Source organism: Fringilla coelebs (genome assembly GCF_963513975.1).
Source record: "Fringilla coelebs genome assembly, chromosome: 7".
NCBI classification, from domain to species: Eukaryota; Metazoa; Chordata; class Aves; order Passeriformes; family Fringillidae; genus Fringilla; species Fringilla coelebs.
Genome location: NC_140035.1, coordinates 7,189,736 through 7,214,578, shown reverse-complemented (window position 1 = coordinate 7,214,578; position 24,843 = coordinate 7,189,736). Strand labels below are relative to the sequence as shown.

At 43.6% G+C, this 24,843-nt stretch overlaps 3 protein-coding genes across 3 annotated transcripts in view; 1 reads left to right on the top strand and 2 right to left on the bottom strand.

The window, feature by feature from the left end:
* Nucleotides 1-4,498, top strand: part of GPR39 (G protein-coupled receptor 39) — a gene marked incomplete at both ends in the record, with an annotated part of 73,241 nt that extends 68,743 nt beyond the window's left edge. Inside the window, one exon of the mRNA XM_084209265.1 lies at nt 3,975-4,498. Within this exon, the coding sequence (XP_084065391.1) occupies nt 3,975-4,498 (524 nt within the window). The remainder of the gene's footprint in view (nt 1-3,974) is intronic.
* Nucleotides 4,499-4,869: 371 nt separating this feature from the next.
* On the bottom strand, nt 4,870-19,667 carry LYPD1 (LY6/PLAUR domain containing 1; the record flags this gene model as incomplete). Its single annotated transcript, XM_084208986.1, has 3 exons — nt 4,870-5,105; nt 18,416-18,553; nt 19,616-19,667. 3 exons carry the CDS (start codon nt 19,665-19,667, stop codon nt 4,870-4,872), a joined length of 426 nt encoding a protein of 141 aa, XP_084065112.1.
* Nucleotides 19,668-22,143: 2,476 nt separating this feature from the next.
* The window catches only part of NCKAP5 (NCK associated protein 5), a gene marked incomplete at both ends in the record, with an annotated part of 327,343 nt that continues 324,643 nt past the window's right edge, over nt 22,144-24,843 (bottom strand). Inside the window, one exon of the mRNA XM_084209164.1 lies at nt 22,144-22,425. Coding sequence (XP_084065290.1) covers nt 22,144-22,425 — 282 coding nt within the window. The remainder of the gene's footprint in view (nt 22,426-24,843) is intronic.

The window sequence follows — 24,843 nt, the reverse complement described above, 5'->3', positions numbered from 1 at the left end:
TCACCAACAGCCTCAGCCAAGGGGCTGTGGCAGCCAAAGGAAACCTGTTCTTGGCACTGTCTGGTGGCAATTATGATCTTGTTGACAATTTCAGGCTTTTTGGGATGGCTGGCAGCAGCCAGGATAGAGGCAAAGCACTGGGTTTTAAAAAGGAGACAGATTTAAGTGCTTAAGTACAGAAAAAAAGGACAAAAATCTATTCAGCAGAAGAACAAGGGGAAGTGTGGAGAAGGAAGACCTCTCTACCAGACATCTGCACATATTTAAAATCCTTCCCAATAAAGTTCATAATGAATTTAATTCAGTCCCCTATGGCCCAGAGGAATTTTCTGAGTAATAAAAAAGTATTGCTAAGGGATAGATGACTGCCAAACTCCTATTCTCTGCCAGCAATGAATATTTATACTACTGGCACTTAAATGCTAGGTTTATTTTACTACATAAATGATCCTTTGTCACATATTAAGAATTAATACTGTGAGATTGACTTTTGGGAAGTTAGAATAATGACTAACAAATTTAAAGTGCTGTTAAATTTGTATGCTTTGTTTGTAAAGAGGTTTGGACTGGCTTTTTTCAGGTTCAAACAGAAGTAGGATGTGGTAATTCCTATTTTGGAGTAAACTGTTTTGTGGCTTGTTTATGGTTTAACTTTATAATGTACTTTTAGTCAAGGACCTTTTCACGTCTTTTGTTTTGTTTTGTTTGGTACCTTGAAATATCTCAATCAATGTTAAATGAATTCTAAGCTCCTGCTCTTACTTAAAGGTTGAGATGTTCTTACTTACAGAAGGTAACACAAGGGCTCCTGGCTTCTGCTGGCATTTTTCTAATGCCCTGCTGATGACTGAACTGTAACAATTCAAATGTGAGTTGGAAATCTCAAGCATCAGTCGTGGAGGTTGCAAAACCACAACATGACTTTGTCTATAAACATATAAACATTACTTTGTTTATAAACATTGTTATTCCACGGAAGATAAAGCTCTGCTCTGTGCCACTTCCTTGCAGTGGTCAGGAAAACGGGGTGGAAAAAGCAGAGCTACTGATCTTTCTCCTTTTAATCAGAAGGAGGGGAAGGCAAAGGTGGACATGAGCTGAAATGTGAATTATTCCCATCATGCAGCAAGCTCACAGGAAAAATACATCAGTGCTGGTGTAAGATTCAGTGTGGTTTCCATTCAAGTTAAGGCTGTTTAAGCAGCTGTGGCAGAGCAGCACAACACAAACTCCTGGAGCCCGAGCCCAGGCTCAGCCTGGCAGCAGCAGTGCTGAGCTCAGAGGCTTCCCTGGTGCTCTCCTGCTGAGCTTCCCTTTACTCCACACTGCCATGCCAAGTGTGAAAGTTGGAAAAAATATTGTGAGTCTGTCAGCACGTTTGTTTGCATGGTGCATCTCCTTTGAGTCAACAGGCATCTTCTCCTAGTGTGAAAATGAACAATTAGTCATCCCTGGGAAACAAGAGTTTTGCAGACGTCCCCTCCCACCCCCAAGAGACAAACCTGCTGCACAAGGGCACAAGCAGCTCATTTTTCACTTGCTGTACACACTACCAGATACTCACTTCTCCAGAGCAAAAGTGTCTGAAGAATATAAGAGGATATCTTAAGCACTTGGCAGTTTGAATTAAAAAGAAAGGTCAACGCCAAGGAATTCAGATAGAAGCAAAAAATAAAAATTCAGACGTCTCAGAGCAATGTAGTTGGGTTTTAAAAATGAATGCATGCATTGTTTGCTCATAGTTTTTCACAGCAGCATTCATAATTTAGGAAACTATTAATCAGCATGATGAAGTATCCTGTTTCTCACCAAGAACAAAAATAATAAAGTAAAATTGTACAATACAGCTTATTTTCTTCTCACTTGAAAGGGATCTTCTGGTAAAATTTGATGAGAATTCCACAGGTTTGGGCTTGTGAACTTTGTGTTTAAGTTGCACCAGAGAAAAAGCCCCAGTGGAGCAATAGAATCCTTCCACTGCCTTTCTATCACAAGTCACTGCTGAAAGGGCCTTATTTTCTTTTGGCCCGTGCCAGGACTGACAGCCTATAGTTGTTAAGCTGACAGCAGGGAAAGAGCACTGAAGGCCACAAACATTTGCAGGATTAATGCAAAATTCAGAGCACAGAGGCACAGCAGGTACTGAACAGTGAGGCAAGGTGGCAGGGGGAAATCAGGGGCAGAGAGGAGACTGTGGGAGTGAGAGCAAAGAAACCGAGGCTGAGGAGACTTCTGGAAGGCTGGAACTGAAAATGGCAAAGGTTTTGGTGATGGATTTACTGCTAACCTGCCAACAACAGCCCCCCAGGGCTCTTAAACCAGTGCTGTACGTTTAAGATCTGCTACTTCCCCATCCCAACAAAGTTATTGTGACAGTAAGTGATTACAGAAGCAAGGGATCCAAAGGAGAGCTTTTATTTGGTAGCTGATTCAGGGAGATAATAAATTTGTTAAAGTAATTATCCCTTTTATGAAAAAAAAAATCAATTTCTTTTTTTAAAAGGCATTTCATACGTTTTCTTTGCTTGGGGATACTGGTGGTGAGAACTTGGACAGAGCCTGATGAAGCTCTGGCAGTTTCAAAGCTATGAAAAATCTTTCTTTTATTTCCTGCCTCCCCTCCCTGCTACATTCACATCTTCCTTCTAATGAAGTATCCTTTTCCTGGCTTCAAAACCCTGCTATTTCCGAGTGGCATTGCTACAGTGACCTGTCCAGTGGGGGAAATCTGAGTCAGCCTAGAGAAGTAAGAATTAAACAGCCTCTGTGCTGCTGCTGGGAGCAGAGGTCAGGCATTGGAGGAGGTTAACAAGGTGACACAGGGTGAGAAGTGCCCCACCAGGACACTCCCTGCCGCAGGGAGGCAGCCAGGCTGCAGCTTCTGCTCCCTCCGAAGCTCCTGTAAGGCACAGCCCCTGCACAGAGGGAAGCAAAGAGGGGACAGCAGACTGGAGGCTGCCCTGTGAGCCAGCACTGCCTGGTGCCGGGGGGAGCAGCAGCAGGAGCGACTCTGTGTACCTGGGATGTCACACAAGGTGGCAGGATTTGCAGTGCTGGCACACAGGAGACACAGAGGATGCCAGGAGGTGCCAGGTGCCTTGTTCCTGCTCCACGTCCTGCCTGGGCACAGCCAGCTCCAGCCGCTGACACGTTCCTGCAGGGCTGCTGCACCCTGCAGAACTCGATCTACGCAGGCAGAACCTTCACACTTCCATCCAACACTTCAGCCACCCCTTTTTAATGCCATTAGTGATGTAGCAACATGTATTTATATTTACATATAAATACAAAATGGTCAGATACCACATTTTAAAGCATAATTTACAATCTGAAACTGCTTACACTTTCGTGACTAGGCTTGGGTTTTTCTCATTTACATTCATCATTTAATTCCACTGGAATTTGATTTTTAAGAAAGCCCAACATATCTTAATTACCATAAAAAGATCCATACACATTTTACTTAAAAATAGCTTCTGTAAGAGGAAATCTACCAAAAATAACACGAAATATATTATTATGCATACATTTTCTTTTTTTGTAAAGTACAAACAAGAATCTGATCTCTTCTGGGTATTGCCTGATCTAATATGGCTATAGGTTCTATTTATTGTGTTTGTTTTTCAAAGTAAAGGGAAAGACAGAAGAAATGTAAGAGCAGAAACCAAACTAAAACCATATTCTTTCCAAAGACACAGATGATCAGAGAAAGAACACTTTGAAAAACCAATAAATGACAACAGGTACAAAGAAACACCATCCAAGCACTGCAGTGTTTTGTCTGAGCATGTGCCGCAATGACCTTGTAACAGTTATTAAAAACAACAAACAAAAAATGCTACTGGCAGAAAAAGCTGTCAAGCAAAACACTGAAAAATCGGTACCATTTCCTAACAAGTGAGTGCAGAACTGACGGTGTTTTACGTGTCTTCCCCCACGTGTGCAGACCTCTTTCTCGCTCTCTCTGCCCGCAGGACTGATCATCGCCACTCTGGCGGTTTGCTGGATGCCGAACCAGGTCAGGAGGATCATGGCTGCTGCCAAACCGAAGCAGGACTGGACCGTCCCCTACTTCAGAGCCTACATCACCCTCCTTCCCATCACCGACATCTTCTTCTACCTCAGCTCGGTGGTGAACCCGCTGCTGTACAACATCTCCTCGCAGCAGTTCCGCAGCGTGTTCCTGCAGGTGCTGCGCTGCCGCCTCCGCCTGCAGCACGCCAACCGGGAGCGGTTCCTCAGGGCCAACCAGAGCTCCGCGGCCAGGAGCAGCCGCTCCCTGCGCCCGCTGCTCCTCATCTCCTCCAGGCGCGGCTCTTCCGCCAAGGGCAACGCCAAAGTTTTCCTGAGCACCTTCCAGAAGGAGCCCACGCCCGGCTGCAGCCCACAGGAGACGGGTCCTGCACCCCCAGATGCCAGCCTGGAAGCGGCGCCCCTGGAGAGCGGCTCAGAGCCCGGTCAGGGCGCACAGAACGGCCTTTGCGAGCAGCAAGTGTGACTTCATAAGGCAAAATTAATGCTTAGCAATGAGCTTAGAAACACGGAAATTGAAATGACCCAGGAAAGCGTCAACTTCGCAAACGGAACGACACGGATGGATTTGTTTCCAGTTATGCAGAAGGAACAGGGGTTCTGTATCCTGCTGGGGTTTTTAAGCGCACACTGGAAATTCAATCTGCTAAAGGAACTCATTAGCTGACAAAAATATCGGCCCCTCTTCTCCACACAACTACTGAACTTCCCTTGCTCTTGACAGGGATTTGGAAATAAACAGAAAATAATTGCAGCGTCTTTGAAGAAAGAAGGATGCAGAACAAATTGTGTCAGGGAAAAAAAAACCAACAACAAACAAACCAACTTGCTTGAAGTTTAGCAGTACAAAAACAACAGAGCAAATTTAAGGAGCAGAAGAGTGGTCATCATGTGTGCCCTGGGCACCACAGCAGAATTGCCCCTCTTCTTGGGCCGGGGTCCATTGCAGAGGGGAGTGTTGCAGCAGCTGATGCAGACGGAGTTGACCTTGCCCGGGGAGCAGAAGGACTGGTAGCCGGCAGAGGCGATCAGGCACGCGGCCGAGGAGGCGCAGGACTTGCGGTACATGATCCCTGTGACACACAACAAGGGTTACTCCGTTTGAGGGGAACACCTTACAGCAGGATTCCCGCTCAAAAGCAGCTGCAGAGGCAGCTCACATCCCCAAAGCACTGCTGGTGCTCGGGGCAGACACCTCGGCAGTGACGGGACAAACAGCCCTGCACTGCCGGAGCACCACGGCCTGGGAGTCCTCTGTACCTCAATTCTGGTTGGAACCAAAAATATGACAGACCTAATTTGCATAATGTATATCAAATGATGCATTTTATCGCTGGAATTCTTCATCTTTCAGAATAAACTGTTTGAATAGCTATAACTGAAATGCAATTAGTGAGAAGATTAGTTTTGTTTCTATTGCTGAACATGTCTGAGTTAAGGTGTCTAAGTAATTACAGCTTTCATTTGTCTTTTAAGAATTTTTTTTTCCTTTTCGTGTTCCTTTGCCACACACAGACAGGTAACTAGGAGTAAAAGGAGGATGATTATCAGCTAAACTTTCATCCTCCTCCCTCCCCCTTTACATCTTTTTTTTTTGAAGAAGAATTAGAAGTACTTTTCCAGGTAATCTCAGTTCTTGCTCATCTTTGAAGTTTAATACCCTCAATAACAAAAATTTCCATTTCTGTAGAAGCGTCTTTCTTGAGTTGAAAGTCTTCCCTTTTTAAATGTAATTTAAGGTAATTTTAATTAATAAGCTAATTTATAATTTCTCAGATTGTTTTTAGCTGAAAAAGTACATTCTGATGCATATATTTTAGCTGCCATTTTAACAGGGTTTATAAAGGCTGTAAAATACACAGTCGTATTTTCTTCTGTCACAGTGGAAAATGGTTATGGCAGTTCTCCACCTCATTACTCCAAAATTTTCCTGCAAGTGATACAGTAGAAATTTTGTCTTAGAAAAACATACACATAATAGAAATAGATAATGGATGCTTGCCTGCTTGTAGTTACAAAAAGTAGTAAGGATATTCCTAAGGTTGATGAAATCACTGTTCTTTTTGAATATGGGCTTTTCAAAAAGTTTTTAGTTTTTTCCTCCTGAAAAGCAAGGGAACAGCATTCCCTTGGAGAATGGTGCCTTTGCATCCTGTGGCATGGTCCCAAAACGTCTTTAAATGCACAATGATTGTGACTTTTTTTGGAGGGAGTGAGGAGGGAATATTACCCTGGTGCTGGATATACAGTGCCTGCAGATATTTGTTCAATCCCCAGAGACTTAATAAGCACTACAGCACCTCCATGGTCCAGGAGAAACCTCTGTAATTTGGCATCAGCCACTGCACTGAGTGCTGAGAGTAGCAGCAGAACACCCTTTCTTTGGGCTGTGCTCAGAAAGAAGGATTTCCTGTCTTCAGAGACTTTTAATTAAAGCAATTCTTTTATACTGTCACAACACTGCTGCCATCCCAACAATGCAGGGGTTTCCTTGCTTTGTGTTCTCCCTCTGCAAATCTCAACTCTGAAATGTGTTTTTAGGCTATCTATCTCGTTGAACTTATGAAGAGAAGCCCTCAAGTGAGTGTTAAATCTTCCTCTGTCTCCAGTGAGCTTCAATCAATCAACACAGCAGGTAGAGCCTTTTCTCAAGAAGGAAGAGGAGCTGTGGGCTGTTCTCCCTGTAACAGCAAAGGCACACAGATCAAGCAATGCAATCTTTATTACTACAGTTTGCAAAAAGAAGGGAGTTCTGTCTCTGCTGACAAACCACTGCTGTCAAGGAGCCTCAGTGGTGCTGCCACTGATGGGCTTTACCAAAATCTCAGCTGATGTTCCCCAAAAAGACCTGGTGCTTTGGCCATGTTCTTCCTGCGGTCTTCCCAGAGCAGAGGCAGATATGACCCTTCCCGTGGCTACAATTGGTGTTTTTCCTTGCCCTTCCCTCTTGAGAAAGGACTCCTGTATTCAATCAAACCAGGCACAATGACCTGATCTTGCATCTCCCCATCACAGATTATTTCCCTGAGCAACAAACACCCTCCAAACTCAGCCATTCCTCAGTCTTCCGTATGAACAGCAGCGAATTTGACTTTCCCCTCAAAGACCAAGCCTCTAAAAAGCTTTTGGCCCTGGCAGATTTCCTATTCCCATCATTTTATAGATCACTCTCTTCCTGCTGTTTCCTTTTCACAGGTTTCCTGCAAAGCTCTGTTCACAACTTGAACTGGTGATTTATTAGTTTGGATAATTTATAGTGTGGAAATATCACACTTTGCACTTCTCCCATAGATTAGGAGACTGGAATTGTTCACTGCTGTGAACAATTAGATTACACCCTCTGAGGCATTTTTTTTCACCAGACAGCTCCAGGAAACCTCTCCTGCAAAAAAAATCAAAGTCCTGCAGCTTAACTCCACATGTTTACAACAGATCTGTTCTCCAGGATCAATCCCATGGAACAATCCTGAGCTCTAAAGTCAAAACACAGTATTTCAGCACAGACTGAAATTTTACTACTCAAAGTCTCATGGACAGATGGACCATGTTCACACCTAAACAGGGAGAATAATCTGACTAGCAGCAAAATCCCCTTGTAACACTTCTCCAGTGGCTTTTCAGTAAATGCCTTACAACAGGAAATTTCACACCCAAAAGATTGTTTATTCCCATTCCCCCTTCTAGCAATCGAAATTTTAGAAAGATTTTTTTACTTAAAAAACTCAGCATCTCCATCAGTTTTTCACCAGCTCCTTTGCTATCGTGCCCTTCACATCCAAGATTTTTTCCTTTGCGTACTGATAAGAGTCTCTTGATCTCACAAACCAGCTGCTATCACACTAAGTGCTTTTTACAAAGCATCAGGCATGAAGCAAGCTCGCTCAGCATAGAAAGGCTGTGCTCTCTCTCTCTGGTTCTGCAGTATCTTGACAGGAAGACACAATGCAAACAGGCACAGAAGTTGGTGGGAAAAGAGGGAATGTTAGCACTGCAGGTGTGACATTTTTAAAACACTTGTGCTGTGACTTCACTTACTCCTAAACCTTCTTCCTATCATAATTCTGGTGGGAAATATATGAGAACAAGTGGCTTTCATGATCTGATGGCAGGGACACCATCTCCTCACTCCAGCAAACAGGTTAATGGGCCCCAGTAACTTCAGCTCACCCCCTGAGTTCAGCCAGGACAGCAGCCTCCTCTCTGAGTTACATCCTGAGATCTCTCCTCAAACTCCTCCCTTGCAGCATTGCTGAGCCAGTTCCAAACCATCCCCAAGATCTCCCTGAATCATTTGCCACCAGCAGGCTGAACTGCAGACAGATCTTCAAAGTGGTTATCTGCCTCACAAGACTCATAGCACAGACATAACTGCTAATTACTGGGTATTCTTGCCTGAGCAATCAGCCTGATGCACTCATTAACATATCACCCAGAAAAATAATTGCAAACCTTTCTGGAAGCTTTTCTTCCACCTCAGATTGTTCTGAGTCACTGGCTAAGCAAGGAGACTTCACTTTTTACACTCTGCTTTTACTGGGATGGGGTCATTCCCAGCTACCCACCCTCAACAACTGACACCAGTGATCAATTAACTTATTTACAGCTTCTCAATTAGTACATTTATTGCCCAATTATTTAATGTATGTAATCTATTCTATTTCAGGGATTCAGCAGACCCCCAACAACAGTGTAGGTACTATAAGGATGTTTTACTGTAAAGGAGCTATTACTGACCAATAGACTTTCCATTATTTTGGCTTCAAAGTTTGTGGGATGCAGGTCAAGAAATTTCAAGAAAAGAGAGGATTGCACAGAGCTAGAACATCTGTGTGATAATGAGATCATACCCCATACCCTCTCCTGTCACATATACCTACAGCAGCCATGTTTGTTTTCAGGGTTGGTTTTTTTATTTTTAAAGCAGATTTGGGATTAAATTTGGCATTGAAAATCTAGTTCTAGACTAAGCAACTTGCCCATGGTTACACCTCTCTCTGCCCCACAAATCATCACACATTTAGACAGTGTCAAGGCCCAAACTATTATTTCTGCCTTGTTCCTTGCAATGAAGGGATGGGTGTAAATATTTAGGCTTTTCTATAATTCCTGCTTGCAATATTTATTTTCTCAGCAGGATCCAGTCTAGTCCTGTGCATCTGCACCCTGGCACTGTTTGTCCACACACAAGTGCATTCTGTCTTGACTGCAGCAAACAATTCGAGCAATAATTTACTCCAACCCAAAACTGAGTGTTCTTTCCTCTACCCTGTCTGCACAGCCCAGTGCATTTCTCTTGAATAACAGCTTAACTTGTTACTAGGACAACCAAAAAAGGTGACATCACACCTACTTCTTACACTGTCTTTATGCACAAGGCACCAGAAGATCCAAGGTTTTTCTCTTGCTGATTGAGAAGAACCTTATTGGACACCTCTGAGTCTTCTGTTCGAGGAGGTGCAGACAAAAAAGATGCTGTGTAAGTAATCCAACTTTTCAGAGCCAAGCACAGTCTAATCAGTGTGCAACTCCAGTTTACATCTGTACTCTCAGGAGTGTCCTTCAGCAAAATGCACAGAGCCAAAACAGGCAACCAGGGTATCACCTCTGAGATCAGTGAACTAATTTCCAGAAAAAGTCACCTTCCCACTCCTATGATGACCCAGTTACTCTGCAAGTGCTTTCTGCAAAGGCACAGCTCAGCAGGAGATCACAGCCCTGCCCTTCACCCACCCCAGGACCTGATGGCCACAAACCCCTGCTCTCTAAGCTTGTCTCAGTCAAGTGGACAGTGCCACCCTGCCCAGCACTGAGCTTTCCAAGCCAGGTGTTCTCTGATCTTGTGGGCTGTCACTGACACTCCACTTTTTTAAAGAAAGCTTTTTATACACCATTTTATTTGTATATTTTCTATTTTATATGCATATAACCAATTTCACAGGCGCAGGTGTGAAATTCAGCCTTGTGCAGCTCATTCCACAAACAGTGCTTCAGCAAAATCCCCTGCACGTGCTCTGAGCAAAGCTGCCTCATAAATCTTCTGGAGCTTAGAAAGGAGGCTGTGTCCAGCTAGGGCCCAGCACTGACACATCCTTGAGTCTTTTCAAGGCTGCACCAGGTGCTGGAAGCAAAAAAAGAGCAGTAGAAAAGTTTTGTATCTTAAAGTGAGTAGCTGAGAAAGCCAGCAGGTAGAGCAAGGCAAGTTTGAGGCGTACCCTTACAGTTTTGACAGACCCTCCACTCAACTCTTTTAGATGGAGTGTTTAAATCCTGCCCATCTCTTCTAAGCAAAAGCTGGGAAATTGGCCAGCAGTGGATAATTCCCAGTGTAGCACACAGAACTCAGGAGAAGCTCCCCCAGTCTTGCATGAGCATGAATTGCACAGGATCTGTTTGGGTGCTCTCTCAATGGTGTTGGTTATAAAGACAAGTTGATGACTGTGCTTATGTACCAATACTCCTTTCTTTGAATATCCTGCAGAGTTCCAACTGTCTTGTTTCACCAAAACTTCCAATTTTCTGCTCTTGGTGAATCTGCAAATTTTCTCTCTCATTGTGCATAGACTTGATGTGTGCCCTGCCTAGCCACGCTTGCTTTGTTATTTCATTCATATATTCCATTCTGCATTTTTTCCCTGAACTGTCACTATGTCACCCTGCACTCAAGAAAAATTCAGCACCCAGTAGGACTTACAAAATCTCTTTCCTGATGTCTGCCAAAAATAAAATGAGAATTTATGCTACTGCAAGAATAACATGTAAACAGGTGAACATCACCTTCTATGGAACATAAAATATAAATGTGATTATTTCTGCATTTTACTGTATCAGTAATGCTACAAAAATTGGGTTCAGACTATACACAAATAGGTTTGCAAATTATGTTTTTAATTTCTGTATTAGGTTCAGTGGTTTTGCAATGATAATTATCAGTTCCTCAGCCAGGACCTCTTCTCATACATCAAACAGTGACAGACTCCAGGGGTCCTATTGTCATTTGCTGTTTTCTAGAGAAAGTGATTATAAATATTTTATCTAATCAAGTCCTAAATATTGTGGAAGGTGACTGAATATTGAAGAGCAATCAATCATTCTTTTGATGTCGTGCTTCCCCAAACAATTGCAGATCATGTTTTTATTGGTTTAAAGTATGAATTAAGCTTCCTCAACCCACAGACTTTCAGCTATGGCTGTAAATTCATTGTTACAAAAAACCCTCCCAAAAACCCCAAACCCCAAACAATCTGAGCAAGTGCAAAATATGATAATATCCAACTCCTCTAAGTTTCACTTCACAATAATTCTTCTTATCTTTGTGAACTCCAGAGAGAAATTTGACGAGACAAGTGGTTTAAATAATTTGCACCTTGCTAGAAATTGTATCACAAAATTTTCTAATTACCTTTTAAACAGCTACTTAAATACTGTGAGCTACCATGGTCGGTGTTTTCCAGACCAAAAAAACCCCCAAGGCACTCGAAGTATGTGACTTGAAATCTATAGCAAAGCTATGCACACACTTCCTGATTTTTAATCTTGTGTTTTAGGACTGCAGCTATTTCATCCTGGTCTTCCCTTTGATGCATTCTATAGACAAGATAAAAGCATATTCATGCCTTTAGGGTCTTAGACAGTATACAATTCTATTAGAAATAAAACAGACCCAGCCCACTCTTCCCCCCTGCTAAATGAAAATAAATCACCTGGGTCACTTAGCATATTGTTATCATGATTTCCTATGAAAGCCTGATGTCATCACAAATCCTCCATACATTAGGCACTTTTTAAAAGTTGCACATTTTTTCAGAAACTAACAGGAAGCTTTTGACAATGAAAGTCTAGCCTCATCACTCTCCTCCTGACCCTGACATGACACCTTGCAGAAATTAAGTCAGCTCAGGAGCAAACTGGACAATTGTCAACTGACAGAGGACAAGGGTTTAGATTACCCTGATATCTTTTTGTAAGTTGTGCCTTCTAATTCTGGTGCTTGAAATGTGACTCAAAATGGTGTTAACAACAAAAAAACACCACAAAAAAATCTTTGCCACTGCTTGCAAAGCTGAAGCATGGCATTAAAGTGCTTAAAATGCATAGACTGGGAAAGTGAAGTACAACTGCTAATGGTGGTGTTATCAAATATTTTTTAAAGCCACAGGAGGCTACAAATGAGAGATCAAAGCTCAGCTTTCACCTGCATATCTAATAATTCTTTGGTTTCCTACTGTTCTCATTCATTTCTCTGCACACCAACGTGGACGTACAGTCAAGCACTACAACACACAATCTGCTCAACAAAGCTGGCTCACACCCTTCCATCCTCTCCTCCTACCTGACACAAAGGAATCAAGATCTAAATGTCCTTTGCCATCAAGACCTAAATATACTCCATCTTGTAGAGACAGAGGTGAACTTGGACTCAATTTTCTGAATTCTGTATGAGGATTTTTCTTGCATTCTCAGATAAAGGGAAGCCACAGCCCTTTTGCTTTACAAATGTTAAAGAGCTACATCCTTGCAAAAAGTCACATAAAGAATTTTACATGTGAATAGTCTTGCTGCATCCCTAATTAATGTCCTTACCAATTTCAGTGGGATGGCTCAGATGCTGGCACTTGCATGCCAGAACTTTGGAAATTCATTCCGCTCTTAAATCTTTAGGTATTTTCACGGGCAGGGTTTCACAGCCTGTTCAACTTAACAGTAAGATTTTCCTGGGTTTTACATGGCTTTTTCCAGTTTCAAAGACTTACTGGTAAATTGGCAAAATCCAGTTTTGTCAAGTTTCCCAAAAGAACCCATCCAGACTACAAAGGAAAAGTGGGAATGAAAACTGTTAGGATTAATTAAAGCTTCTTGCCAATGTTCTGATAAGGTCACTGGGAGCTAAGAGGAGTGACTGGGTCAGGCTTCAAAAGGTTTTGGAAACACAAACTCATTTGTGTGTGAAATGCAATAGGAAACTCTCAGGGGAGGTTTAAGAGACACCAGGCTGTGGGCACTGTATCATCACAAAATTCATTTGTATATCTTTCATACAAGCCTGAGAAATAAAATAACATAAAAAGCTATTGTCCACGTCCTGTGGAAGATGAAACTCGCTGGACCAGATACCCCATCTTCCTTAAAATAATGCAGCCTTCATCACTCCTGCACTTGGATCTTTGTCATGACTTTCAAGTCATAAACTGCTTGAACTGTTAACTCCACTGCTGCTTTTCTTTATTGAAAGGCAGTCAGAACAGCAACTGCTGAACACTCTCATAATTTCTCCTTAGTGACACACTCAAGTCAGTGCATTCCATAAGTGGCTGGAAGTTTCCTGAGAAACCCAAAGATTGGAAAAAATTTACAAGTGAGGAAATGGCTTTGACATTTGAGAAAAAGTGTTTCTGAATGGAAATGTATCCACAGATCCAAGTGTTCAGCAAATTAACAATATCCATTGCAAGTTTTATTCAATATCAAAAGTGAACTTTGTTTCCAATACTGCCATTATGTCTTCATTTCATTGGGCACCTGGTAGCACAATATGTGATGTTACAGGTACCAACTGTCCCAGGCAAAATTTTTATTTACCTTTGAAAATTGTCAATGAAGACTTATTATATCGTGCTTTGCTTTGATTAAAAAACAAAAAAGGCCCCCAAACACCAACAAATTCTGTTGAGTTATGTTGATATCCTTTGACCAAAAAAGTGTAAAGGAAAAGAAAAAAATAAATAAAAATCCACCACCAATTTAGTGGATGTTTCTTACTGTTTCTAAATGGATACTGGGGATGCAACAACTTCCTATAAAGCTTTAATGCCTTCAGTAATTCTGGCAACATTAAACTTTGTTTGCTGTTTTAATCCCTTTGTCAGTAAAAGTACACCAGAGCATAATTTCCCCGTGATATAAATCCTTGATAATTTTCCCTTGATATGCAATTAATATTACTACTAATGGATTCTATACATGAACACAGAAAAAAGTCTGTGGTTCTGTAATCCCTGCACACATGAACAACTCAATCATGGCAAAACCAATAATAATCACAGGCCAAGAATTCACCACAGCCCAACTCATCATACAACACAGCCACTGATAAAACAAATGATGGGAAAACCAGCACTGGAAAGAGTTAAAAAAAATAGATAAAGTTCTAATTCAACACTGAGATGCTGATCTTGCTCATGGTGTTTCCATGCACTATTTTAAACAAACAATCACAGCAATTTCTTTAACTACACTGCAGAGTTTTATACCAATTAAATACATTAAAAGGACCATAGTAAACCAAACAAATAAGCAAAACTCCTTATTGCAGATTAATACAATAATCTGATTGCTTCCCAATTTGCTTGCAGAAGGAAAAATCCTTGATATTTTATAGTTTTGGCATTGCTACAGTGAATCATTTTTTTTTTCCTTGCCAAAGTTGGTAAAAGTATGTTCACAACTAGATTAGAACAGAAGGTGTATTGTTCCAAACATGCACGTGGGCAGGTTTACTTGCAGAGAGTTCCAAGAAAATGAGACTGGCTACCTCTCTGGGCTGGCTGTCTCATCCTCCTGCTTTATCCCTCGCTGATGTGATCACATTGCGAGTTTCATTTGGCCTTAAGTAGGTTTTAGATCAACCTTTATGCTCAGATAACTCTTCCCCTCAGTAAAAGGCATGACTATCATTTTCAGTATGTTTTCTATGATATATAATATATATAAAAGCATATACACACTATATACTCATCTCTATATCACCAAGATGTTTCACTTGATCCCAATATACTGTGGGATTTCTCTGTTGCTACATATATTCTAAAAATGAAGGAGCACTGGCATGTCTAGTTTAAAAGTCCATAGACTGGAAAGAGAGAGGCAAGTGGGAGCAGGGAATCCACCATGGGTATTTCCACAAGGTACCTGCAAGTAGAATTATGGTAAGAACTTTGATCCTTTGTCAAACATTCAGTTTACACAGTTTTCAAACACCTGCTTATCCAGTTGAAGAATGCACTAGAAGCTTATCCTTTACATTAATTTCTGTGGGATAAAAATTTTTGTGGTACGGTGGCACACAAAGAGAGGCACTTTCCATTCTCATCACTCCTCCCTCTAAAAGAAGGGTTTTTCTTTCTTTCTTTCTTTTTTTTTTTTTTTTTGAGATTTAATTAACAAATTAATTAGTAAGATTCTTTATCACAGGGAAAATGCTGTCTTGTCCTGTATCTCCCACTGGAACAGAATTCTAACAATCATTAAACTTCTTCTGGCAAAATTTTTAAATACAGCTCAGCCTTAAGAGAGAAAAACATTTTGCTATTTGCTGCTCAATTTTAAGCTGTCCAAAGGAGCAAATGTCTGCCTGATAGAACAAACAGCCGAGATCAGATGCCTGATGATCTAATTCAGAATAGAAGTTACCAACACCTGCTTTCTTAGCTGCTCACATCAGAGGCTGCCCCAGAACAGCCACTCTTTGAGCTCTGGGCTAGGAACACACCTGAGCCGCTGGTATTTCCCACCTGAAGCTGAGACAATGTTCTGAGAGAGCCCAGGGACATCTGAGGCACTGAGTTTAGAGAAACTGAGGAGGAGTTCAGTGTGAACAGGCATGAGGAACTTTGTTCAAGGTAAATGGGAAGAGCAGCCCAGGGCTGTCCTTTCCCACCGTGCTGCCTCTAGGACAGGGAGCTCAGCGCAGAAACGAAGCTGAGCCACAGAGCTGCTGTGGCAGCACCTCAGAGTTGAATTAGAACTTGATCCATCTTTACCTGAACACAGCAAACATTCCTGGGAGAGCTCCTGGCCACAGGCTGGGGCTGTGCTGCAGGCAAGTGGAATTCTGCAGAGCACAGAAGCTGAGCCCTGACAGCAGAACTCCCAAATTGGTGCCTCCTGCAGGGGAAGGGTGGCTCCCCCCGAGGGATGGGCACCCACCCCCCCATGAGCTTGATCTCAGAACACTGCACTTGACTTCTAAATAAAGTTGGAGATAACTTGCTGCACTTTGCTCACTGGCACGGCTGTGTTTTATTAATGGCAAAAATGGGTTAACCTGCAAAAATTGCACTCCTTTGGCTGTATTTAGTCAGGAGGAAAGAACTCTAATTAGGAGATTGTGCTGTCAAATGAATGCAAATTTGCATCTTTCATTTTCTGGGTTAAAAGCTCAAACTCAAGTCTATTATAAATTAAAATCAATACTTGAAACATTTCAGCTTTTAGTAATAAGCAACAACCAAAAGAATCGGGTTATGAAATATACTGGTAGAAGTAAAATGAATTATTAAATAAAACTTGGGAGAGTAAGGCATTTATATTGCACACATTTAAATATCAATTAGGAATAAAACCAATAAAGGATGATGAACTGAATCATCTCTGTTTTACAAGCAACCCTCTCTAAAATTGACTGAGGGTAACAGAAACTAAGCTTGCAATGTAAATTTCATTCAATTTGAAATAGGTTAAAATTTTAATTTATTAACTGGCTGAAATTTACAATCTCTGAACTTCAAATTAATAAGAAATGCATTTATAGAAGTAAATGTAATAAAACAGTTGCACCTGCTATGCAGAGCATGCTAGTAACCTTCTAAAGGAAAAAATCCAGGGATCTACTCAGAAAAAAACATAAAATTACACAGAAAAAAACCCACCAAGCAGTTCAGGAGCTGCTTATTTACTGTATTGCAATTTCTTCACAGGAGTAATGGAAAGTTATGCATCAATTAAAAGAGTTAAAATATGACTTTTTTTGTCTGTATCTACTACCACATCTAGAGCTCTCCAAATCACCACAACATCCTCTCTAACCTCATGAAAGTACTACAGGAGCTGTGGTGTGGAGATAGCAAAGCCTTCCAGCAGTCACTTAGAGATACTCAAGATGTTGAATGCACCTTGCAAGCTGTAACTATCTCACACCCTCACCACCCTTTTCAAGTAAACTTGAAATAATACTCCAGTAAAAAAATAACTTAGAGAGAGACTAATCTTCCCTTAAACAGCTTTAAACCAGCTTTTTTCCCCCTACACTGGACAGGTTCTAAGTATTTCACAGCAGTAGTCACTGTGGATGGCGTTACCCAGGATGAAATGTGTCAGCAGTTCAGCTATTTCTGATGTGTAACAACAATTATGATTTATCCAGCACTGATTCCACAGTGACCTGAAGTCAGCAGCACGGGTGGGGCCAGCTGACTGATGAGGAAGAGGAGTTTGCTCAGCCCAAGGAGCAGTGCTGCTGTTCAGAATGGATGGCTGCACACGTTTGCACTCAGAGGATTCCTGCTGCTCCTGCAGGACTTGCTGGGCAAGGACAGACTGTGCCTTGGGCTGCACTAACAGCAGAACCCCAGAGCTGTCAGATGGGCAGTCCCAGAGAGCAGCATCCCCTCCAGTCAGGGTTCTGAAGTCCCAAATTTCCTTTTCCTCCCCAGGCTTGGCACGGGGGGCACGTCCAGGCTGGGGCTCCCAGTGAGTGGCTGCTCCTTGTCCATGCCAATGCCTGGCACCCTCTCAGCTGCCTGCAGTCAGAGCAGGAGGCTCCACGAGCTCCAGCTCCCTTCCTGCCCCAGAGTCCCCAGCAGAGTTCCTGTCTCCTGCTCTGTAGAAAGCTACAGAGCAGCACAGCAGTGTAAGAGCTGACAGCTCTCTCTAAATCTCAAATGCCTTCCTCGATGCTGAACAAAACCCAGCCATTTATAAAGCAGCTCAAAAGACAATAGAGGCAAGGTGCAGAATCATAGCTGATTTCCTCTTGGACACATTGCTGTCCTAATATGTTAACTTAAATATTAATTGCAATGAGGGAAAAAAAAATTAAAAATTTGTATGACAAATCCATTTGTGCTCTTCTCTTCCCCCCCCCCCACCAATTCCCCCTCCCCCCTTTTTTAAAAAAAACCTTTCTTCCTTTTGCTTGATGGTTTCTTTAATGGATGAAAGCAAAGATCACTACACTTTCCATCCCTTCAGATGAATCTTCAGAGTATATAAATTGCTTGAGTAAATAAAAGAAAGGAGGGAATTACTAATTTAATGCTCTTCTATCTCTTGGGGAAAAAGCCCATGTAATTAACTGTAATGAGATTAAACTAACTTGTTGTTATTAATTTCCCAGGGCTGGGAAACTATATCAGAGACCCATAAGGATGTGTCCTAACCAGCTTTATCAACATTTGGCTTGCATCCTTCAGTTTTTACACCAGTTTTAAAGGAAAACGCTTAACTTCATTGAGTTGCAAAGCCACTCAGAAGTATAAGACATTGAATCCAGTCCCTTCAGGCAGGGACACGAGATTCATATGAAGCTGAACACCATGAATGGGTGGAGCCAAAAGCTACAGATGCTCCCTAAACCAGATTAACAGAAGAGTAATTATTAAATTCTTACCAAAACTTTTTTCCATTACTTCTTTCTGACACATATCTTGAACATTCACTGTACAGTTCACGATGAACTCTGGAGAGGAGCAGTCATTATTGAGCTGGAACTCCTCACACTGGTAACACTGTATTTGCAAACCCGAACCTGGAACAGATAGAGATTTGTTCAAAATCATAGAACGCTTTCTTTTGGAAAGAACCTTATAGATCATCTCATCCTAAGCCCCTGCCATGGGCAGGAACACCATCTGCTCAACAGGGTGCCCCATCTAACCTGCCTTTAAATAACACCAATAACATTAAAAAACCAAACCAAAACAAACAAAAACCAAACATCAAAGAAAACCAAACAACCAACACGTGCCAGAAACCTTCCTTATCTTTCCCCCTCTCTCATTTGGCCGCTCCGAGCTACTCAACAGCTCAGCCGAAGTATCCCTTTGACAAATATAAAGTAAAAGAAGCTCAGCTGCGAACGAGCGCTGCCGGCTCTGCTGATGCTCCTTTCCGCGGGGCGGCCGCTCCGGCGCTGGAGACGCCGCCGCCAGGAGGCGACGGGCACCGGTACCGACACCGGCATCGGCTCCGGCACCGGCACAGCCCCGCAGCCGCTGCCCATCGCCCGCCCCTCGGCACAGCGGGCTGAAAGCCGCCCGCGCCCCGCAGAGAGCAACGCGGCTCATAGATACGCTCCGGCTCTTATCTGTGCCGACGGGTTTACTTAGCTACTAATTAATTACAAATGATTTAATTACTATTTTGCCATGCACAATTAAAGCGGCGGAGCATCCCTCGCCAGCCGCCTTTATCATGCAAACGACGCTCTCGGCGCGCCTCGCCAGCAGCGCTCCGCCGGCGGCTCCCGCACCCTCGTCCCGCGGCGGGCGGGGACCCCCGGCCCGAGCCCGCCCTCCGCTGGGAGCGCTGCGGCGGCGGGAGCGCCCGCTGGCCCCGACCCACGGCCCGCTGGCCCCGACCCACGGCCCGCTGGCCCCGACCCACGGCCCGCTGGCCCCGACCCACCGCCCGGCATCCACCGAGAGGCACCGGGGCTGCGCCTCGCCCCGCGCTGGGGACACCGGCCGCGGGCAGGACGGGGGTTCCGCCGCTCCATCCCTTTTTAGCGCCCGGCAGCAGCTCCGTCGTGGGGCTAGGAGGGGACGGAGGCTCCCAGCGGCGGGCTGGCCGAGCGGCGCGGAGCCCTTACCTGGCGCCAGGCACAATCCCCAGAAAGTTGCAGCGAGGAGGAAGAGCCGCATCCTCCCGGAGCCGCGGCCGCCGGGCTGGCGTGCAGTCGCGAAGGGGCATCAGAAGCTGAGATGCAGCGGAGGCGCCGCGCACTTGTGCCGCTTCCCCGCCGCCTCCGCTGCGGAGCGGCGCCCCGGGAGCAGGCGGCGGAGCCCGCCCTGCCCAGCCCCGCGCCGCGCTCCAGCCTCGCCGGAGTTGAGCGCTGAGACTGGAAGAAACTGTAGGAGAAGCGAGGGCTGGGGGGCGGCTCCCCCCTCCCTCCCCCAGCACCATGTGATGCCGGCGGAGCGGGGCGGGGATCCCCGCACCTCGCCGGGAGCGCCTCGGGGACGGGCGAAGTTCAGCGGGCAGGGGAGGGAGCCCCGCACCGCCGGCTCCGGCTCGCACGGCCCTGCCGCGACCCTCTGGCCGCCGGGGCTGCTCATCGCATCGCATCGCATCACATCCCCGCCCCGCTCCTCGGGCACAGAGCCCGCGCCGTGCGCCACTCGCCCCGGTCCCTGCCGCTCCCCGCCCGGCCGAGCCCACAGGTGGCAGCCGGAGCGTCCGCCGGGACTGACGGGCCGGGCCACGACCGCTCCGCATCACCCACCGCCCCGCCATTCCCTCCTCCCAGCCCCCTAAAAGGGAATTCCAGCGTGACAAAACGCGGGGGAAAGGGCGCTGGGGCCGCGTACGCGCCGGAGCGGCGGCCAGACCCTGCCTCCTCCGCGGACACACGGCGGGATGGGCCGGGGGCGGGGGAAGCGGGATGCGGCGGCAAGAGCTGACGGTGGGATGCGATGGGATGCGATGGGATGGGATGCGATGGGATGCGATGGGATAAGGCGGCGAGAGCCGTCGGGGGCTGGGCAGCGCCCGTGCGGAGGGAAGGGCCGGGGCAGCCCGGGGTGCTGCGCCCACGTCGTCCCCCCTGGGACCGCCTCCTCTCCGGATAACCACGTTATTTGCCAGTGATCGTTTCACAGCTCTGCTCCAAGGAAGAGTTAATTAAGCTAAAATCGCTGTTTAACAGCCCCGTGTCACGAATTCTCCGAGCACTGCCCGCCCGTGCGCTGTCCCGGAGCGGGGGCGGCCCGGTGGGTACCCCCCGACCCCAGCCCAAGCTATCACAGCATCCCCTTCCCAAAACCCCTCAGCAGGCACCGCTAGGCAAGAAAAGTTTTATTTACGAAATATGTTTCAAAGAAAATTTCTTAAATGTTGAAAAAGACGATGCAAGTTTACGGCAGAAATGAATTAAAATATAACAAATTGCACAAAATAGTAACACTGATCATACAATATTTCAAAGATTAACAAGCATGTGCTAAAGAAACTGTAGAGTCTAGAAATACTTCAAATATATCTAGTTTACAATTGCTGTACAAAAAGCAGTTATAAATACTTCACATCTAGAAAAAATACACAGAACCTTTGAAATAGACTCTCCCTTACATATAAACAACCTTTGTAGAAAAAAACAAAAACACCCAATAGAGCCCAATCCCCCTGCTCCAAGATATGTTTGAACTAGGACTGGTTAGCACCAACATCTTAGCGTGTCACAAACAGAAGTTGTTTTTTTTAAAAATAATTTTAGCGTTCAGAATTTACTTAAGACCAAACAGAGACTAGAAAAGATAACACAGTATGGTACATTTATAATTTGATGGGAAATGAGTAGAGTACAGAGGAGGTGGACGTTGAAAATCCACGTTGCAGTCAGAAGTACAGGGTGGTTGATTTGGTTCTCATTCCTACAGGACTCCTGTTTGTGTCAGCAGTGAATTGCTTTGACCCTGATCTTTCAAACAGTTACGTGCATGATTGATGAAGCCAATGCCAGCAGTATCAGGCCTTCTAATCTATTCATTTTCTTGCCATGTCAAAAGTCAAAACCCTTTTGAAATAAGACACCTGTTGTGAAGTTGTAATAACTGAAATGCAGGTTTGCCTAGAATACCTGAATGGAATTGCACTAAGAAGAAAAAATAAAATGTGCTTTCTAAAAGGGAGTCCACGAGAGTTTATTAAAGACAACCTGGCAGGCTCAAGTTTATGGTAATGCAGCGTTTCTACACACAGTTTTAAGACTAGGACAATTATAACTCTTTTTTAAAAAAATCTACTAACTTTTCTTGTTAATATTCACACCAATTTATTTAAGTTAGTAATCTGCCATTACAGGAGCATAGCACCAATTTAATATTTATTGCTGTCGTGTATCTCCCTACAAATATATTTTCCCAAGGTATTTACAACTGTACAAATATTCACAAAAGTGCAAAATTAAGACTTTATTCTGTGTATTCGTTGTGTTGGGCGTGTTGAGTCCCCTGCACCACCGTGATGCTGCCCTGCCTTATTGCTGTGTGGTGGGAGGTCAGAACACCCTGATGTGAGCACAGCGAGCTCCAGGGGGAGTTGCCAAGCACAGTCTCCTCTCCCTCCTCACTCCACGCTCACCCTCTGCTCCATCCCGTGCTGCAGCCCATGGGAATGTCCCTAAACCTCGTTGGAGCCTTGGCTGGCACAAGAGGAGAAGCTGTCGTACAGGGAATCACTCAGGGATTCCAAGTTGTCCACATCCTGCCGACCCGAGCTACTCAAGGAAGCTGCTTCTTTCTTTCCATTTTCTTCCTTCTGTCCTTCAACCTTGTTCAGACAGTTCTTCTCTTTTTCTAATAAAAGTACATTATTGCTGTTAAATTTATTGAGAGACTCCAGGGACATTTTAGATACTCTATTGTGGGAATCTTCTTTTGTTTCTTCAGTTTGCTTCAATTTCTGTAAAAGTAAGAGAAATATTGGAAGCATATTCCTTTAAAAGTTATCCTATTGTACACCATTAATTACCATCTTTCTAAAGTTCACAGGGTGAGAGGAAATAGATTTTTAGATGCTTAAATAACTGTTATGATTAAAATAGAACATTAGTGTCCATTTTAGGATAAATCATAACTTTAATGGTTCTGCTAAGACAAATAGGACTCCATTCATGTAACTCTCAAGTGCTATTAATGTCCTAAGCAGCAGAGCCTGGCTATGCATGAGTTAAACATCTCCAGCATCCCCACAGCAATTCAGATCTTCTCCTGCATGAATACTTTGGGGGGTATGTTTAAACAGGTATTTGTTTAAGTAAGTTAAAAAAAAAAAAAAAGTGCAGAGGAGAAAACAGCATTTTCCATAAATTAAGGATGCAAATGAAACTTGCTAGGGAATAGCTTCACATTTTGCATGTATAAGCCTATTGATTTCCACAAACCCAAACCCTCTCTAATAGACAAGAAAGCAACAAGACAGGATATTGCACTGAACTGGGCCAATCCCCACAGACCAGAATCAATCAGATATTGGCCAGGACTTCTCACAGAAGTGGTGTAATTCTGTGGGAACACTGGACAATGTATTAGCACATTATATTAAAAACACACAGCAGAATTGTACCAGAGTAATTGTATCCCTTTGTTAGCTACTGGTATTTTCAATCAGAGATCTGACCAAGGAATCATTAGGGAACTGTGTAGGGAGCAGCTCAATAAAAATGACCTGCTGGTCATATACAGAGTGCTTCAAAATCTGAGTAACTAACTCCTCTTACAGATCAGGTTATATACCAGAGATATATGGGACAGCATTCAACATTTTACAATCAGCATTCAATAACCTGCTGGGCAGATAAGGTTCAAGCATTCTGAGATATGCCATCAGAGTGCAAAGCCATTCCTCATTTTTGGAACTGCCATCAGATGGCAAAGACAGAACCAGTAAATTACTGGAAATCCAAGGCATCAACATTTTTGTGTAGCTAGAAAATGAGATGGCACTTTAGGCACACTGGAGATGTGGCTTGGGCAGATGTGAGGATGCTGTGGGTCATTACATCTGCAGTTGTAAAGGGCCCTTAGAATTTTCTGCAGAGCTCAAGCTTCAAGTCAGTGAAATGTTGTACACACTGTGCTGCTTCTCCTTGGAAATCTCTGGCAAGGGGAAGACAAATTGTTACAGAGTTTGATTGCTTGTTTTGATGGCTACTTAGATAAAAATTGAAATGCCAGCCCAATGACTGTTTTTGCTTTGATCTTGTCACATTTCATAAGATGACAATGCATGGAATAGATTCCTATTTTTGGAAAATGTTTCAAACAAACTTAAGCAAAGCAACAGGAGATCCTAAAGTCTTAGCAAATGAACATTTTCTGTTTGGTGCATTAATTAATCTTGAGTCTAAAAGGTTTTAGGGAATGCTGTGTTGGATTCTAATTTTAGATGACAGTTAAAACTAAGGTCTTCAATATCTGCAATTAAAATGTTTTCCGAGATAGAGGAATATAACCCTTGGTAATGGGAATGAGCACAAATTTAGGACCCTACAATAGAAATTTTTCACAATTTCTCCTTAAAATGCTCTCCCCTTTGCCCTCAATTGAAATACTGAAAAAGCTGTTTCACTTCTATGTAGGCCAGATGAGAATATTCTCAGCCATGGCATCAATAACACGTTAGCACTTTTTGCTTTTCAGAGTGCTAAGCCTAAAATACTTTATTATATGGCAGACTAAATGATGTTTTTTTGTCTCTAATTTTCCCACTTCACAGCTTTTCTTTAGATAAATGGAATGTGACTAGTTAGCACAGACTTGGGACTGCAGGACTCAATACTGGAGTCAGTAAGGCCTGTGATAAAACTCTTATTGATTCAAATGGAGCCAATTTCAACTCCTGGGCAGGAGGAGCACCTGGAGAATCTGCAGGACAGAGAAGTCTGGGTGAAGCATCACAATCAGAGGAGGATTTTGGCTATCCTTCTGAAGGATGGATTTACACCTCAGGCCAGACCAGATTGGATTCATTGGTATATTCTGCATATATGCAGTATCAATAGTTTTTTTACATCCTTCAAGCACAACCTAGGCTACGCTCCTACTTTAATCACACTCTAGTTTCTCATTTATTTTATAAAGTACATTAGAGAAACTGCAGGGAACAAAAGTGCTCTAAAAATTTTAAGCAAAGACATTGAATTAAGTGAAATTGAAGTGAACTGAAGCCCATCAGAGAAACCTTTTGGCAAAAGATCCTGAGTAGTGAACAGTACCTCTACAATGCATCAGGACTTAAAGGGAAAACTAATTCTAACAGTGGTAGCAAAATTTATTACCAAAGCAAGAAACAATTCAGAAATAAGTGATGGGTATTTTT